Source organism: Theropithecus gelada, chromosome 13 (genome assembly GCF_003255815.1).
Source record: "Theropithecus gelada isolate Dixy chromosome 13, Tgel_1.0, whole genome shotgun sequence".
In the NCBI taxonomy this organism is placed as follows: domain Eukaryota; kingdom Metazoa; phylum Chordata; class Mammalia; order Primates; family Cercopithecidae; genus Theropithecus; species Theropithecus gelada.
In genome coordinates, this window is record NC_037681.1 from 68,882,039 (window position 1) to 68,899,867 (window position 17,829).

Consider the following 17,829-nt stretch of genomic DNA (forward strand, 5'->3'; position numbering starts at 1 on the left):
ATATGCTTCAGGATTCACATGTTTAAGCATTTAATGGGACTGATTTTAAGTAAGAAGCTGGAGTAGTAGGGTCAAAATGGTGAGAAACAATTTTGTCTGTAGGCTAGATACAGCCATATAGTTTGAGGTTAATTATTTCTTGCTTAAAGCCTGGGACTGACTACAGTCTTCCTCAGGCCTCTTGGTACAGTTATTCAAGTGTTGGTTTCAACTTCTTTCCAGTTCTAGTAGAAATAACAGATGGCATGGTTCTTTTTCACTCCATGTAGTAAAGCTTATTAGAAACAGCACAATTGATGTTCTTCATTACCCAAAGAGGTAATAAGGAAAGATATTCAGTGACTGGCCCAAGGGTACAAGGAAACACTAAATTTGCCTAAGTTTGCTTTGGGCTATCAAGAATTGACTATCGTATTTTGTTTTGATCTGAGTCTTTTCTCAGTGCTATATTTTATTTCCCAGTAAGAATTCTTAGACAATATAATGGATGAAATATAAATTTTAAAAAATTAAACAATTATTTAGAAACAACATAGATTTAGGACCCTAAGAACTGTAGTATACGTAAGATAGAAACTTAAATAAAATTGAAAATGTGGCATGAAGAGATTCAATAATAAACCTTTAAAAGCACTTTTTAAAGGTATTGAACCCATAATTAATCGAACCGAGTTAATTGCAGCTATGCTTTATTTGCTGTGGACCTATGTAAGTTATTAAAGAGTACACTAAAAATCATTTATGTTGGCCAGGCACAGTGTTTCACACCTGTAATCCTTACAATTAGGGAGGGGCCAAGGCAGGAGGATCCTTGAGCGCAGGAGTTTGAGACCAGCCTGAGCAACATAGGGAGACCCTGCCTCTACAGAAATAAGAATATTAGCTGAGTGTGGTGACACACACCTGTTGTCCCAGCTACTCAGGGAGCTGAGGTGGGAGGATCACTTGAGCCCAAGAGCTTGAGGTTGCAGTGAGCTATGATCATGCCACCGCACTCCAGCCTGGGTGACAGAACCAGAAGAAAAAAACCCAGAACCTTTATGTTCATGAGAATTTCTTAACTGAGCTGGATTTTTTTTGGTCATTAAATAAATTTTATGTTCATATACCTGTATTTTTAATGTACTGTAGTTGCTAGGCTGGAATTAACCATGTTATTTATATATTTTTCATAGATCTGCCTCATTTGTTAAAAGTATTATCTCAAAATGGATAGAATATTATTATTTTGAGTATTTTAACTTAAGAATTCTGAAACAGAATAGTACATTCTAAATTAGTTGGATACAAATGAATGTAACTAGGAGATATTTATATTCTTGTCCAGTTTTGATGATGCCATTACATTTGTTGCTGTGTCTTTTCTTTTTATTATTGAGAATGGCATTAATAGTGAAAACTCATGATTATTTCAGAGGTAGTATAGTTATTTTTATTGTTCATAAATTCTTTTGTGTGTGTGTGAGAATGTTGGCATCAGACAAAGCTGTCAATAAAGTAATTTAGACCTTTCTTGGCCATTAATAACAAAATATTAAAAGTTTATGTATTTTAAGTTCTTTTGGATTATTTAAACTACAAGGATTAGAAGAAGGGTTCTATCATGTTGCATGATTGGCAAAATATCTGCAAGCAAAGTGCATGGAGACAAATATAATAAGGAAGTGAAAGTGGAATAATAAAGAAAATTATGAAACACATATTGTGGCACTCTTCCAAGAAGTCCTGATCTCATTTGGCCACCTCGTCAGTGGATATCATTGGTCGTGAGGGAGATCTATCCTTAACACTAGACAAATATTTTTTTAATTTCAAAACTTCAAAATATAAAGCCTTGTTACTGATTTTGTACCCTAAGCTTTATATTTAGAGGTTATAATATTTATACATCTACTTTAGGAAGAAAGCTAATAATTTTAAAATTTATAATAGTAATAACCATCATTACCAACTCTGCAGCTAGTATTCATTGTATACTTACTCTGTACCTCTGTTCTAAGTGCTTTATTTTTGTTGTTTAATTTGTACTAAGAATCTTATGAAAGTAAGTAGTAGTATAATTCTAAATTGATAAGTCTCATAGCTTAGTGAAAGGCAGGGCTGGGATTTGAACCCAAGCAGTATTTCTTCACAGCTCATGCTGATAATCCCTTGCTTCACTCTCTCCAGATGTAATTAATATCAAGATAAATGATTTAGATTTTACTTTTCGAATTTTTAAATTAATGGAGTTCCTTATCCTTCACAATTTCAACTTCAAATATATTGCCTCCTCAAGTTTCTGCCCAATATCTCCTAGTATTATGTATGTTAATTTCTTTCTAAAGGAAGAAGACTTTCATTTTATAAATTATATAATATTTACCATAGACTCTAACTATGACAACAGAGCCATGCATGTAGTAGATGCAAGAAGTTTCTGATTTGAAGTCTCTTAGAAAAGAACCAGAAGAGGTTCTTCTGAATAGTGTATCTCTTATACATCTCTTTCTGTACCTTTTATCTACATTGCTAGATGCAGAGATACTATAATCATGGTCCAATATAGCTAATACTTTAGCATTTAAAATTCCTATATACTTTTTATATAGATTTAAATTTCTATATTTAAAATTCCTATGTACATTTAGGTACTTCTGACATTATAGTAATTCATAATACATTTCCTTACCAGGAGATTACTTACTCTGTATCCTCAACTGTTAAACCACAGATAGACAAAAAAGAGACTTATAAGTATTTGTGGGGGTGGGGGAATCAGAAAGTTTATGCGTTAAATTCATGTCCCTTAAGGTGAGCTCTTTACCATTATTAAGATTTTATTCAGATCTGTGGTGGTATGTGAAATTCTAATGAATTTTACCTGGCTTTCCATTCTGTAACAGCTAATAAATCGGTAAGTCCATTTCCATGATTTAGAAATCCAAAATCCTCCGGAAACCAAAAGTTTTCTTAACCCTTATAGTGGTAAAACATGATCTGAGCGGATATAAGGGTATTGGTGGTCTTTACCCCCTTCTTAGTGTGAATATACATTTTGCCACAGAAATATTAACATATTTATTTTGGGGTATTGCCTTAGACTTCACTAGGATGTGAGAGAAATATATATATATATATAGATATCGTATTACCTTTCTGAAATCCAAAATAATTCTGAATTTTGAAATATATTTGGCCCTAAGGTTTTTAGATAAGGAATCGCAGACCTGTATAATCAGGTACATTGACTACATACAGTACCACTGAGGACTAAGATATGGAAGTAAGGTTTGTTTGGTAACTTAAATATAGCAATGTGAGACCTTTCAGTATGGAGCAGTGCCTCTCTCAAATAGTATGGATCTCTTTTAAAGAAAAAAAAATCTCATTTTGAGAATCTCCAACTTTAGTTCTTAGAGCAGTTTTCTTTAAAAATGTCTCTCACTTTTCTCTTTGAAAATGGCAAAATACATTTTTTATTATTGAAATGAAAGCACAAAATGAAAATTTGCAACACTTGTGACCTGTAGAATGTATCCATTAATCATTTACCTCCAGGGATATGTACTTTACCTACTTCCGATTGGGATTCGTTGTCATAATGAGCAACTCTTGCTAGAAGTATGTCAAACTTCTCAAGTGTGCTGAGGCAGAAAGGAAAACATAAGAAATTCTGTGCTAAAATAAAGGATAATGTACTTCAGTGACACTGTCATCAGAAATTAATGTAAATATCTGTTTCCAGCAGCATGGTGAACCACGTACCTGGATCAAGGTACCAAGTACCTTCAGCTTTCTGCTGAAAACAACCTAAAATGCTGGATAAAATAAAATCTTAAATGCATCAGTGCTCTGGCGCAAAGGGGAGAGTACTTAGGGCAAGCTGAGTTCTGAACCTGGCTATTGCCTTGAGGATATTTGCCATACAGGTGAGCTTCTCTGTTCTTGGCTTTGTGGGGCTCAGGGATCAGGAAGCAAAGCCTAGACCCAATCAGGGTGGAGCATTTAGCAGGAAATAGTCTTCCTCATTAATTTGGAGCCCCATTGTACTGCACTTTTGTAAGAGTAATATAGAAATTCTTTCCCTTTATGCCCCCAGGGTTTCTACAGGTAAATTTTTTTCTCGAATATTGCTGTAAATCGAAAAAATGTCACTGAAAATGCGCTACCACAAACCAGTTCTCACACTAGTTGCAGCATGAATTCACACTAAACCTTAAGAATTTAAAATGATCCTGGGCTGTTACTACTCCCAAGGGCCTGATAAAACCTAACGTGTAATCATCATTATCAAAGAATTCCCATTGGTAAAGTTCTAATGAAAATAAGTGGCTTATAATAAAAACTGCAGACCATCCAAGGAAAAAGGCACAATCTAAGAGAATCATTTGAGTCAGATCTGCAAATAGTTCACATTTTGGAATTATCAGATGGAAAATAGAAAATAAATACATTTAATATGTTCAGTAAGAGGCTTAAAAATAAAAAGAGCAAACATGTTGAAACAGAAACAGAAGTTCTGGAAATGAAAATAGTAATTGAAATTAAAATTCAGTGAATAGGTATAAAAGCAAATATATTGAAAAGTTAGCATAATGAAAGGTAAATCTTAGGAAATTTAGAGCACAATATAGACAAGAAATTGGAAAATACAAAAGAGGTTAATAAAGGGAACATTTTTAAGAGAAAAGACATTGCCTCCAAAGGATTATCAGGTTCCGATAACAGTAATGGAAATAGTAATGGACTATGAAATGATATGTGAGACAAAATAACAGTGTAGAATTCTATAGCAAAAACATCTTTCAAGATCATGGACAAAATAAAGACATGTTCATACAAACAAAATGTGAAAGTTCACTGACTATTTTTTAAGCAGAAGTGAATGATCATAGGTAGAAAATCTGAGATTTAAGAAGAAACGATGAAAGAGAGTGACAATTATATGGGTGAATAAAAATGGACTGCATAAATAGTAATAGCATCTTATGAAGTTAAGAAAAAGCTATATTGGGTGGGGGCGGTGGCTCACGCCTATAATCCCAGCACTTTGGGAGGCCGAGGCGGGTGGATCACGAGGTCAGGAGATCGAGACCATCCTGGCAAATACGGTGAAACCCCGTCTCTACTAAAAATACAAAAAAATTAGCTGGGCATCGTGGCAGGTGCCTGCGGTCCCAGCTCCTCAGGAGGCTGAGACAGGAGAATGGCATGAACCCGGTGGGGGGCAGAGCTTGCAGTGAGCGAACATCGTGCCACTGTGCTCCAGCCTGGGCAACAGAGCGAGACTCCGTCTCGAAAAAGAAAAAGCTATATTATATTATAAACAAGGAGAAGGTGATTGGCGCTAGCATGTAAAGATCTTTTTATTGTTGCTGGGCACAGTGGCTCACGCCTGTGATCCCAGCACTTTGGGAGGCCGAGGTGGGCAGATCACTTGAGGTCAGGAGTTCGAGACCAGCCTGGCCAACATGGTGAAATCCAGTCTCTACCAAAAATATTTTTGGAAAAAAGCCGGATGTGGGGGTGCACGCCTGTAGTATCAGCTACTCAGGAGGCCGAGGCAGGAGAATCGCTTGAACTCGGGAGGCGGAGGTTGCTTTGAGCTGAGATTGTGCCACTGCACTCCAGCCTGGGTGACAGAGCAAGACTCTGTTTCAAAAAAAGAAAAAAAAATATATATATATATGTATATATATATTTATTGTTATTTATTGTTTAGGAGCAGACTAAAGATAACTGGAATTTTAGAAGTATATATCAAAAATTATAAGGTAACATTTCAATGATAGAAATATGTATATAACTTCCACACTAATAGAGGATTAAAAGAAATGGAATGAGAAAAAAGAATCATATCAAAGAAGGCAAGAAAAGAAAGATAAAAATTAACATGGAAAGAGTGGGATACCAAAAAGGATGGTAGAAGTAAATCCAAATACATGCATGCCTTTAAAAACAATATTCATTTATATGGGATATAGAATAGAGACTACAAGAAAACAAAAATGTTGAAAGTAAAATGATGGAAAAACATACACCTGGCAATTTTTTTTTAATGTTTTTAAATTTTAGTGTGTACATAGTAGGTGTGTATGTTTATGGGGTACATGAGATGTTTTGATACAGGTATGCGATGTGAAATAAGCACCTCCTGGGAAATGGGGTATCCATCCTTTCAAGCATTTATCCTTTGAGTTACAGATAATCTAATTACATTCTTTAAGTTATTTAAAAATATACAAATAAGTTATTATTGATTATAGTCACCCTATTGTGCTATCAAATAGTAGGTCTTATTCTTTTTTTTTTGTACTCATTAACCACCCCCACCTCCCTCCCACTAATCCCCCACTACCTTTCCCAGCCTCTGGTAGCTGTCCTTCTACTCTTATGTTCATGATTTCAATTCATTTGATTTTTAGATCCTATAAATAAGTGAGAACATGTGATGTTTGTCTTTCTGTGCCTGGCTTATTTCACTTAACATAATGATCTCTAGTTCCATCCATGTTGTTGCAAATGATTGGGTCTCTCTCTTTTTTTTATGAGACTGAGTCGTCTCCCTTTGTTGCCTAGGCTGGTGTGCAGTGGTGTGATCTCAACTCGCTGTAACCTCACTTCCCAGGTTCAAGTGATTCTCCTGCGTCATCTTCCCAAGTAGCTGGGACCACAGGCACACACCACCATGCCCCACTAATTTTTGTGGTTTTTTTTTTTTTTTTTGGTACAGATGGGGTTTCACCATGTTGGCCAGGCTGATTTTGAACTGCTGACCTCAAATGACCCGCCCACCTCTGCCTCCCAAAGTGCTGGGATTATAGGTGTGAGCCACCACCCCTGGCCTGATCTCATTCTTTTTCATGGCTGAAGAGTACTCCATTGTGTATACGTACCACATCCATTCCTTTCATTGATGGACACTTAGGTTGCTGCCTGGCTAATATTAATGGGAAGAAAGCTAGTACATCATTTCAAATAGACTTAAAGACAAAAAGAATTGATACATAATGGGAAATGGCTAATTTGGTAGGAGTATATATGTTTTAAAGTTACATGCAATTAATAACCATAGCCACAAAATGAAGCAAAAAGTTAACAGATGTACAAGGAAAAAATTGAAAAATTTTACCAGTATAGCAGGAGATTGTAATATATCTGCCTAAGTATTTGATGTAGAAAGCAGATCCCAAAAAAAGATTAGTAGGAATATAGAAAATTTAAACAGTGTGGTTAACAAGCTTCATCCAATGGACTTATATTTCATCCACACACCATAGAAATATCAAGTGAATCATTATGAAAATTAATCATGTACTGGGCCATGAAACAAGTTTCAACAAATTTTAGAGATTGATACCTTATACACTATTGTAATACCAACTCAGTTAGGTTAGAAATAGGTAACCAAAAAAAACCTTTTTTAATCACATGGAAATTAAAAAATTTTTTTTTCTCAGTATCTCATGGATGAGAGAAGAGATGTTGGAAGTTAGCCTGTTCTTTACTAGGAGATGTTAAATCATACCTCAGGTTTGCTTGCAGCAGACAAAAATTGAGAAATGGCCCAGATAAAAGGCCTTGCATTCTTAACAGATGAGAGTGTGCAGGGACGCTAAGGACTGATGGTGGGTTGGTTCTTCTAACAGGAAGAATGAATTTTTTTTTTTTTTTTTTTGAGACGGAATCTCAGAATCTTGCTCTGTTGCGGGGGCTGGAGTACAGCAGCTCGATATCGGCTCACTGCAAACTCCGCCTCCTGGGTTCACGCCATTCTCCTTCCTCAGCCTCCCAAGCATCTGGGACCACAGGCGCCCGCCACCACGCCCGGCTAATTTTTTGTATTTTTAGTAGAGAGAGGCTAGCCAGGATGGTGTCGATCTCCTGACCTCGTGATCCGCCCGCCTTGGCCTCCCAGAGTGCTGGGCTTACAGGCGTGAACCACCACGCTCAGCCTGAAGTTTTTAATAAATGGTGCTGGAACAATTTTATGTTTATATGTGAAAGATGAAATTGGATAAAAAATACGTGTATACATTTTTGGTGAGTTGAGGAGGCAAAAACTATAAAACAAACTGCAGACCATAAAAAAAAGGGTTAATAAATTCCACCATATGAAAGTAAAGAAGTTTCTTATTAAAAGACAACTAATAAAGAGATTGAAAAGACAGGTCATCTACTGGGGAGAGATATTTGTATCACATATAAGTATTAGTATCCACACATTACAAATCATTAAGAAAACTCATAGAAAAATAGGCACAAGGCTTCAATAGATGCTTTATGGAAGAGGAAACCCAAATGGTATATAGATAGGTATATATTCATAGCTGTATGTTCGTATATATCTATATTCATATTCTGTATATCCATATACAGATATAAATGAATGAAAAGGTATTCCACCCTGTTACTAATCTGGGAAATGCAAATAAAACTACAAGGAGATAGAGTTTCATAGTTGATATGGTCTGGCTTTGAGTCCCCACCCAGATCTCATCTTTAATTGTAATCCGAATTGTAACCCCCACGTGTTGAGGAGAGACCTTATGGTAGGTGATTAGATCATGGGGGTGGTCCCTTCAAGCTGTTCTTGTGATAGTGAGTTCTCACGAGGTCTGGTGGTTTTACAAGGGGCTTTTCCCCAGTTTGCTCAGCACTTCTCTTTCCTGCCACCATTTGAAGAAGAATGTTTTTGCTTCCCCTTCTGCCATGATTGTAAGTTTCCTGAGGCCTCTCCAGCCGTGCAGAACTGTAAGCCAATTAAACCTCTTTCCATTATAAATTACTCAGTCTCTGATATGTCCCTCTAGCAGCTTAAGAACGGACTAATACAGTAGTCATCAGATTGGCAAAAAACAATTTTGGCAAGTACATGAAGCATTTGGTATATACATTCCTGGTTAGTGGTAACTGATTCAGCATTTTTTTGGTAAGCAGTTGGTCATCAATTAAAGTTGAAGACTATTCTGTGACCAAATAATTCTGCTTCTTGACATATGTTCAACTTTTAGATGTATACTCGAGAAATTTTTGGCACTTGTATTCCAGGTGATATGAACAAAGACTTCTATAACAATAGTACTTGTAGTAGTCCCAAACATAAACAATTAAATGTTCCTTAAGAGTATAAGAAATTATTGAATATTCATAAAATGGAATACTAGTCTCCCTAAAAATGAATTACTGCTGCAATAATGTTAATGAATTTGATGAGAGAAAAAACAAGTCTCGGAATGTCTTCCATGTAATTTTATTTTACATGATGTTTAAATGTGGAAGGCTAGATAACGTTTAAGGGTTCTAACATCTGGAAAAATATAAAGAAAAAACCTTTTGTTAACTCAGTCTTTAATATAATCAGTTAAAAGTGTAGAAAAATAAGTCAAAATTCTGTTTGGTTAAACCAACGTTTTGTATTTAGTAGGTTTCTTAGTTATTTTGGGCAAAAAAGGCTATCACTGTGACACATCTAATTCTCTGTAATGCAGCATATTGTGTTTTAGGTAATGCTGAAAAATCTGTGGCTTTGTTTCCCTTTTCTTATGTAGTCTCTGAAGCGTTTCTCTCTTACCGATGTTAATACCGACCTAAGCAAAAATGCTCTTCTATGACCTTTTGGGAAACGCTCAGAGAATTCCAATATGTAATTTTATTTTTCTTATCCTAGAGTAGGGTATCACTATAACATTGAACATAATACGCAGATGTGCAGATCTCTGTTAGACACCTTCGGAGATGCATGAGCTGCACAACGGTGGAAAAAAAAATAGTACATTTAAATCCCAAGCCTTCTTCTCAAGATACCGCCATGGCAGGCACACAATCAAGCTCTAGATGGGTTCCAGAGTGATTGTACTGGGTTGGTTTGAACTCTCCACTTTTATTTTTATTTATTTTTCATATTTTATTTGTTTGTTTATGTCTCCATAGAGACTATCAAAAATTGCCAGTGCTGACTATATTGCAAGTAATTGCAGTGGGGTATTGGGAAAAGTTTCCAGTTAGCAATAATTGTGCTCAGATAAACCTCATTGGCTGCGATACTGCCACTGCACAAAGCTTTAACTCTCCACTTTTAAAAATCTCCTTGTGAATAATTCTTTTTCTTTTTTAGAATATAGAAGATGGGAGCCTTAACACAAATTTGTACTTTGCTAAAGTGTATAGTCCATTTATCTACTTTTTTGGATAGCAGTGTCTTGGCTTTAGAAATTTGTTTATTAGTGGTTGTATTAGTTACTTGGATTAAGCTAGTTATACTCCTAAAAATTAGAATATATTTTTTAAATCCCACATCGTATTATTTTGGCTTTTTTAAAAGTAATATTTGTTATGTACCACAATTTTATATGGTTTGTTGAAATACTGTTCTTAAAGGAGTAATAAAATGTTATGTTACAAGCCCAGGTTTCCTTCTATTTATGCATTTGGCTTTATGAAGCAAGTTGACCATGCATATTATTAATACTCTGCTAGTGAATGGTTTCAGTTCATTTTAAGATGCAGTTTCTCATAAGACTATAATTTTTAAAATAAATAAAATTGAACGTTTTCTTGATTTTATTGTGAAATATACAGATCTTTTTGTAGTAATAATGCATATTTATATATTCCTGAAAACACTAAAATTGTGCTCAGCTGATGGGCCAGCTCACTCAAAAGTGAAAAATATGCAGCTTTGTATCCAGAATACTAACAAAAAAATCTTAATGAGAATACTAGAATATGTTAAAACATATATGAAATTTGTCACAAATAAGTAATATGGTCAGTTTAGGATTTTTAAAAGAAGATGAACACGGTGCGAAGAAGGGTTGAAGCTACAGGATTATGAAGGCCAGGGTAAAATGCATAAAGATTTGGAAAGAAGAGCTCATTAAACACTTGCAAGAAAGAGCATGTGGCCAAACTGTGCCAAGAAGAAGAACATGGGTTGAATGAGAATTGTGTACCATACTGTCTTTTCAGCATCTTGCTGCTTTCCACTGTGTTAGCCTATTTTGGGTTCAGCTGTTGTTATTTGGTAGTACAAAAACATAGGCTGAGAAGAATCATGTACAAACCAATGTGACTTACATTGTACTAAAATCATTCCTTTATTTACCAATGGGCTAATTCGTATTATGTAAGATTTGTAACAGAACAGGCTGTACTAAGAATACAAGAGGTGGCTTCTGTTTTTGACTTGAGCTCTCTGATAAGTCCATGACCTTTTTAAGATTTAATTTTTGTGTATGAAATGGAAATACTACAACTGAAAATAATGTAGCACAGCCTTTTCTCCCTTGAGCTTATTGTTTTAATTTTAAACTATAATAAGCACATTAAAGAAAAACTGGAAAACAGAACAACAAAGACAAAGATTACTGTTAGTAATATAAACCACTGTTTTCTTTTTTGTATGTATTTTTTACTTTTTCACCTGTTTTTAATTTATTCACATTCTTCAAGTCAGTCATTTTTAATGGCTACTAAATATTAGATTGAATAGATGGGCTTTAGTTTACCATTTCTCTGTTATAGAAAATGTAAGTTGTTTATAGTTTTCCATTATCTTTAATAATTTTTGGATGAATATCTCTGTGTCCCTCCACACATCGTGGGCTGCAAAGGGAGTATCTTTTTCCCTACATAAGATTATTTCACAAAAGTGACACATTTGGAATTGTTGGTTCAAAGAATGAAATTTTTAATAATTCTTAATACACATTTCCAGTTAGCTTTCCAAAATGGCCCTAGGTCCTTGCCCAAAATTGTTTATATTTTTTAAAATAAGTTTTTAATATAATTTTTAAATTTATGTATTTGTTTGCTATTTGTATTTAATATGTGAGAAAAGATCATTTGGCTATTTATCCATTGTGGTGGACTTAGTATTCTAAGTGGGTAGTGCTCTGTCTACAGTCGTAGCACCCTGAACATGTCTGATCTCATCTAAATGGATAGTGCTCTAAAGTGCTATATAAGGATAGTTTAGAAACAGCTTTTTTTCCTCCTTGCAAACACAATGACAGTTCAAACCTTACTAAGATGATGTCAGTACTTGGTTTTTTAAACTTTGCTTGGATTAACACTCTGTAACTCTTTGGCATATTTGTTGCCATACTATTTCTTTACATCTTAAAGTAATGAAATTTTATTATAAACTTGTAATTCAGAGGAATAACATACTTGCAACCATTTAAATTACTTATGAGAAGAAAATTTAGTCAATAGTTATCAAGAAACTGATTTTTTGAGTATGTTACGTTAACAAAACGCACTATTTCTGTTTTAAGCAGTATTGCTAAAAATGTAAGTTACTTGAGCGATTGAGAGTGACTGTAATGGCCAGAAATTTGAATATTGAACTTAGCCTTGTTTATAATTTTGGCTCTGCTTTTTATTAGCTTTAGTACCTTAGGGAAATGGCTTACTTCATTTCCATTTCCTTATTCTTAACAATGAATTTCAGTTTTTTTTTATTGTTACCACTTAGGATGTTTCCTACCATTAAGCATTCATTTCTAAAATAAATTAACTCTTAAAGGCAGTTAGTGCAGCATTTTATAGAATAGACATACAATTTGTATTATGAGTTCATTTCCGTCTGAAATAATTATGATTTGAGTGTCTACTCATACTCAACATTTTGATAAGATTCATTAGGAATACAAAAGTAAAAGACTTTTATCCCAGCTGGGCATGGTGGGTCATGCCTGTAATCCCAAAACTTTGGGAAGCTGAGGAGGGAGGATTGCTTGAGGCCAATTGTTTGAGACCAGCCTGGGCAACCATAGCAAGACTTTGTTTCTATAAAAAATTTAAAAATTAGCTGGGCATGGTGGTGTGCGCCTGTAGTCCTAGCTACTTGGGAGGCTGGTGCAGGAGGATCGCTTGAACCTAGGAGGTGGAGGTTACAGTGAGCCATGATACCGCCACTATACTACAATCTGGGTGACAGAGTGAGACCCTGTCTCTTAAAAAAAAAAAAAAAAAGACTTACTCCTCATGGAATTCACAGTTGGAAAGGAAGGACATATATTGAACTAAGGAGTAGTTCAGAGTAAGTAGAGATGATGCATTTTAAAGCCTATGACATAGAATCTGTAATGTAGTAAAATCTCAGCAAATGTTAGCCACTGCTGTTTGGTACTTTCTAATTTCTAGATGTAATGACAGATGAATGGAGATTTAAGTGACAAGGCAAAAGTGAAACATTAGAAATTAATCACTCCCTTCTTTAATTGAACACTGGGTACACCAAAGAGTGGGTTTTTTTGTTTGTTTTTTAAGGAAGCAAGACACTATTCAACCAATTCTCATTCATCATGTTTTTAAGTCCCTATGAATAGAGAGACTTTGGTGATAAAATGAATAATTTGATCACTTATATAGTACAGGATATCAGTTCTGAAATACATTGTGTGCTCATATATGTGAATGCTTATGTATGTGGTTTTCATAAGAGATTGAAACAGAAACCAAATCTGTTATCGTTTGATCTTTTCCTTTTTACAGTGTCGTGATGTTTCAAGTTATGGGTGCACAGGAGAGAGATAAGAACTGGATATGGAAAGAATGCTGTTAAGATTTAAAATGAATAGGATTTGAGTCATTGGTGCTCATAGGTGTTGTGTACATACTGTTGCCAGCACATACTGTGGTTAGAATTTTGTTTCTGGAGTCAGTCTGCCTGGTTTTAAATTCTGACAGTTCCACTTATGCTTAACCTCTCTGATTAATTTTCCTCATCAATAAAGTTGAATTAATAATAGTGCCTACCTTATAGGATTTAATTGACAGTTAATTGAGATATCATATGTAAATTGTTTAGCAGAATGCCTGGGCGCTAAAGTATTATCTAAGGCTGTTGCTAATGGAGTGCTCTGAGGCTAACTACTTCTGGTGGTAGCTCCCAGAATTCAGATAAACTGTTCTACATCTAAAATTAACCAGTTTTCTCTTTTACATAACTGACATAAAAAATAGAAATAAAATAAAATTAGCCGGTTTTCAGAATTCTTGAAGTAACCTGCCATCTATGTTCTAAGCAAAATAAAACTCTGGAGGTACCCCCTCCCCCCAATTATTTCAGTTACACAAGCATAAGTGGGTTGAATAGTATAATAGTTGGTTTTTCACTGAGTTTAGAAATGAGTTATCTTTGTGAGCCATTGAAAATTAATTAAATAGCACATTAGCCTATTGCTTTCTTCTCTGGTCTGTTATTCTCTCATGATAAAGTTTTTGAATAGAACGGTGTTTAAAATGCAAAACAAAAATCATTTGAGAAAATAGAAATGAAAAAAGAATAGTAACAGCTATTTTTCGCTGTCCTTGAAAGTACAGGGACAGTTCAGACCTTACTAAGAGAATGTCAGCCTTGAAATGTCAGTACTTGAGATGATATAGAATGCAGAGTTTAAAAGTACTGGAATTTTAAAAAGAAATGATAAACTTACAGTGAATTTAATTTAGCTAATAATAAATTTAGTGAATAAGAAATGTTATCTTGTTAGACTTACAGAAGTATAGAATAGAATGGTTGGTAACCAGATATGGGTGGTGGGGGTAGGAGGAGGGTGTAGGGAAAGGGGAAATGTTAGTCAAAGATTACAAAGTTACGGTTACACAAGAGAAGTAAGTTCTAGTGACCTATTGCATAGCATGGTGACTATAGTTAATAATAATGTATATTTCAAAATTCCTAAAAGAACATTTAAAATATTCTCACCACAAAGAGAAATAAGTATGTGAGGTGATGGATATATTAATTAGCCTGAGCTAATCATTTCACAATATATACATGTATCATAATATCACATTGTACCCCATATGTATAATTATTATTTGTCAATGAAAAATAAATAATGAAATAAAAATGTTATCTCTTTTTAGTATGATATGCTATAAAAATAGTATACATAGTTTCTTTTTATAGTAAATAGTTGAGATTTGAGGAAAGGGTTTATTTTAAAATATTGCTTAAATAATATTTCAAATGTATTATTTTCAGGATTCAACTATTTGTAAAATCATAGATTTTTAAGATACATATGAAGTCTTATAATTCAAAGAAATAGCCTGTCCGTTTTAAGTAATAATAGCTACTTCCTATTAGGCGATTAGTGTGGGCTAGGTGCTTAAGTACTAAGTATTTAAAATGCATTATTTAATTGTGTTATTATCACCCATACACCTGGTCCTATAAAGCTGCACTTTATTTACAGCCATTTCAACTAATATAAGTTATTTTCCTTGTTTTATAACCAGTAGTATCTTCATTATACAAATGTGATGCTTAAATATTATGTGGGATAATTGATAGCAAAATTTCCCTGATTTGGGGATATTTACATATGTATTTTCTTTTTCCCAGAGTTTAAGATTCTAAAGTATTACATTGATAATTGTTTCCTTTGTTGCAGAACTATAAGAGTAAATGGGTCCAGTAATTGGAATGACTCCAGATAAGAGAGCTGAAACCCCAGGAGCTGAAAAGATTGCAGGATTAAGCCAGATTTACAAAATGGGAAGCTTGCCTGAAGCTGTTGATGCTGCCAGGCCAAAGGCCACTCTAGTGGACAGTGAATCAGCAGATGATGAGCTCACAAACTTGAACTGGCTTCATGAAAGCACTAATCTTCTAACAAACTTCAGCCTCGGAAGTGAGGGTCTTCCAATTGTTAGTCCATTGTATGACATAGAGGGAGATGATGTGCCATCCTTTGGACCAGCTTGCTACCAGAACACAGAAAAAAAATCAGCAACTTCAAAGCCCCCATACTCCTTTAGTCTTCTCATTTATATGGCTATTGAGCACTCTCCAAATAAATGTTTGCCTGTCAAAGAAATTTATAGCTGGATTCTGGACCATTTTCCATATTTTGCTACTGCACCAACAGGCTGGAAGAATTCTGTTCGACATAATCTGTCCCTGAATAAATGTTTTCAGAAAGTGGAAAGAAGCCATGGCAAGGTCAGTGTTTATGAATTATATTTGGGAAGTGGGGGAACTAATTAACATGGAGCCCTTAAAATATCTGCAAACCGGGGAGACAAAAAGTAGTCAAGTCAAATCACTTCAGCTGAACTGAATTATATTAGTTCATCATTTATTTTTGCTTGAGATGTTTTAAAATTTCTTAAATATTGATATAAATTTAGCAGAATTATGTTTTGTCTACTATAGGTACCTAGATTAGTCTTTTTATCATTTTAGCTCTTTGTTTCTAGTTTCTGTAGTGTTCCTATAACTATCAGTATTTGATTCTTTATTCAATATGATAATCTCTGCCTTATAATCAAAGTATAGACCATTTAAATTAATGAAATTGATATGGTTGGGTTTAAATCTATCACCTTGCTATTCATTTGATTTTCTTTTCCACTTTTCCTGCCTTTTTTGGGTTGAGGTATTCTTCATTTTGGGTTTTGGTTTTTTGGTGGGTTTCTTTGTTGTTTTTTTGGGTTTTTTTTTTGAGACAGTCTCGATCTGTCGCCCAGCCTGAAGTGCAGTGGCGCGATCTCCGCTCACTACAATCTCCACCTCCTGGGTTCCAGCGATTCTTATGCCTCAGCATCCAGAATAGCTGGGACTACAGTTGTGTGCCACCATGAGCAGCTAATTATTGTATTTTTAGTAGAGATGGGGTTTTGCATGTTGCCCAGACTGGTTTTGGAACTCCTGACCTCAAGCACCACCCACCTTGACCTCCCAAAGTGTTGGGATTACAAGTTTGAGCCACTGTGCCCGGCCAAGGTGTTTTGTGTGTGTGTGTGTGTGTTTTATGCTTCAATTTTATCTCTACTATTGGCTTATTATTTATTTATTTATTTTAGTGGTTGCTATATGGTTTTCAGTATACATCTTTAATTTATCATTGGTCCACCTTCAAATAATATTACACCATTTCACTTAACTGGCTCTTTACAGAAAAGGTTGCTCGGCGCCTGATGCCCTACTGGATTAATTCCTTTTGCCTGGAGAAGTTTATTTAAAATTTCTCATCATTCAGTTTTCCTGGCAATGGTTATTTTAAACTTTTTTTGTGGTGTACGAGTTTAGAATTTAGTAACATTTTTTTATTCTGTGTATTTTAAAGATGATTTGTTGTCTTCTGGCTCCCATAGTTTCTGGTGAGAAGTCTGCTGTCATTCCTATTTTTGTTCTCTGTATGTAATGTTTCTTTTTTTAATTGCTGTCTTCAATATTTTTTCTTTATCTCTTTATCACTGCTTTTCAGCAGTTTGATTGTAATGGGCCTAATTGTGGTGTTCTTTATTTTTATCTCGCTTTGGTTTCTCAGTGGTTCTTAAATATATGGTTTATTGCCTGTCATTAAATTTAGGAAATTTTTGCTCATTATCTCTTCAAATATTTCTTTTGCCTCACTCTTACTTTTAGGACTCCAAGTAAAAATATATTAGACCATTTGCTAGTTGTCTTACTTCTTGATTGCTTTGCCCTTCCCCGACTCTTTCTCTCTTAGTTTGGATAGTTTTTACTGATTTTTCTATGGGTTCACCCTTTTTCTTCATTGTGTTCATTCTGCTGATAAGCCCCAGTGAAGGACTTCTTCACATTTTTAATTTCTAATGTTTTCATTTTCCTTTTAAGAAAGTTTCTGTCTCTGATAAAATTCCCCACTAGATCCATAAACATATTAATTATAGTTATTATGTAATGTCTGTCAGTTTCAATATCTGGTCTGTCTCTGGGTCTGGTTTTGTTGACTGTTTTAATCTCTTGTTTTTGTATGTGTTTTATAATTTTGGAATGAATATCAGACGTTGTAAAAGAATGGCAGGGACGGAAGTACATAATATTTCTACCCAGAAATAGGCATGCCTCTACTTCTG

The 17,829-nt window shown here is 34.6% G+C and overlaps 1 protein-coding gene and 1 non-coding gene across 2 annotated transcripts in view; one reads left to right on the top strand and one right to left on the bottom strand.

Annotated features, from left to right (window-relative positions):
• The window catches only part of FOXN2 (forkhead box N2), a 64,461-nt gene that overhangs the window by 15,646 nt on the left and 30,986 nt on the right, over positions 1 to 17,829 (top strand). The window contains exon 3 of the mRNA XM_025354767.1: positions 15,396 to 15,946. Coding sequence (XP_025210552.1) covers positions 15,410 to 15,946 — 537 coding nt within the window. The 5' untranslated portion in view covers positions 15,396 to 15,409. The remainder of the gene's footprint in view (positions 1 to 15,395; positions 15,947 to 17,829) is intronic.
• LOC112605518 lies at positions 9,907 to 10,046 on the bottom strand. The gene has a single exon (XR_003115496.1). It is a non-coding gene; the product is annotated as a U4 spliceosomal RNA (small nuclear RNA).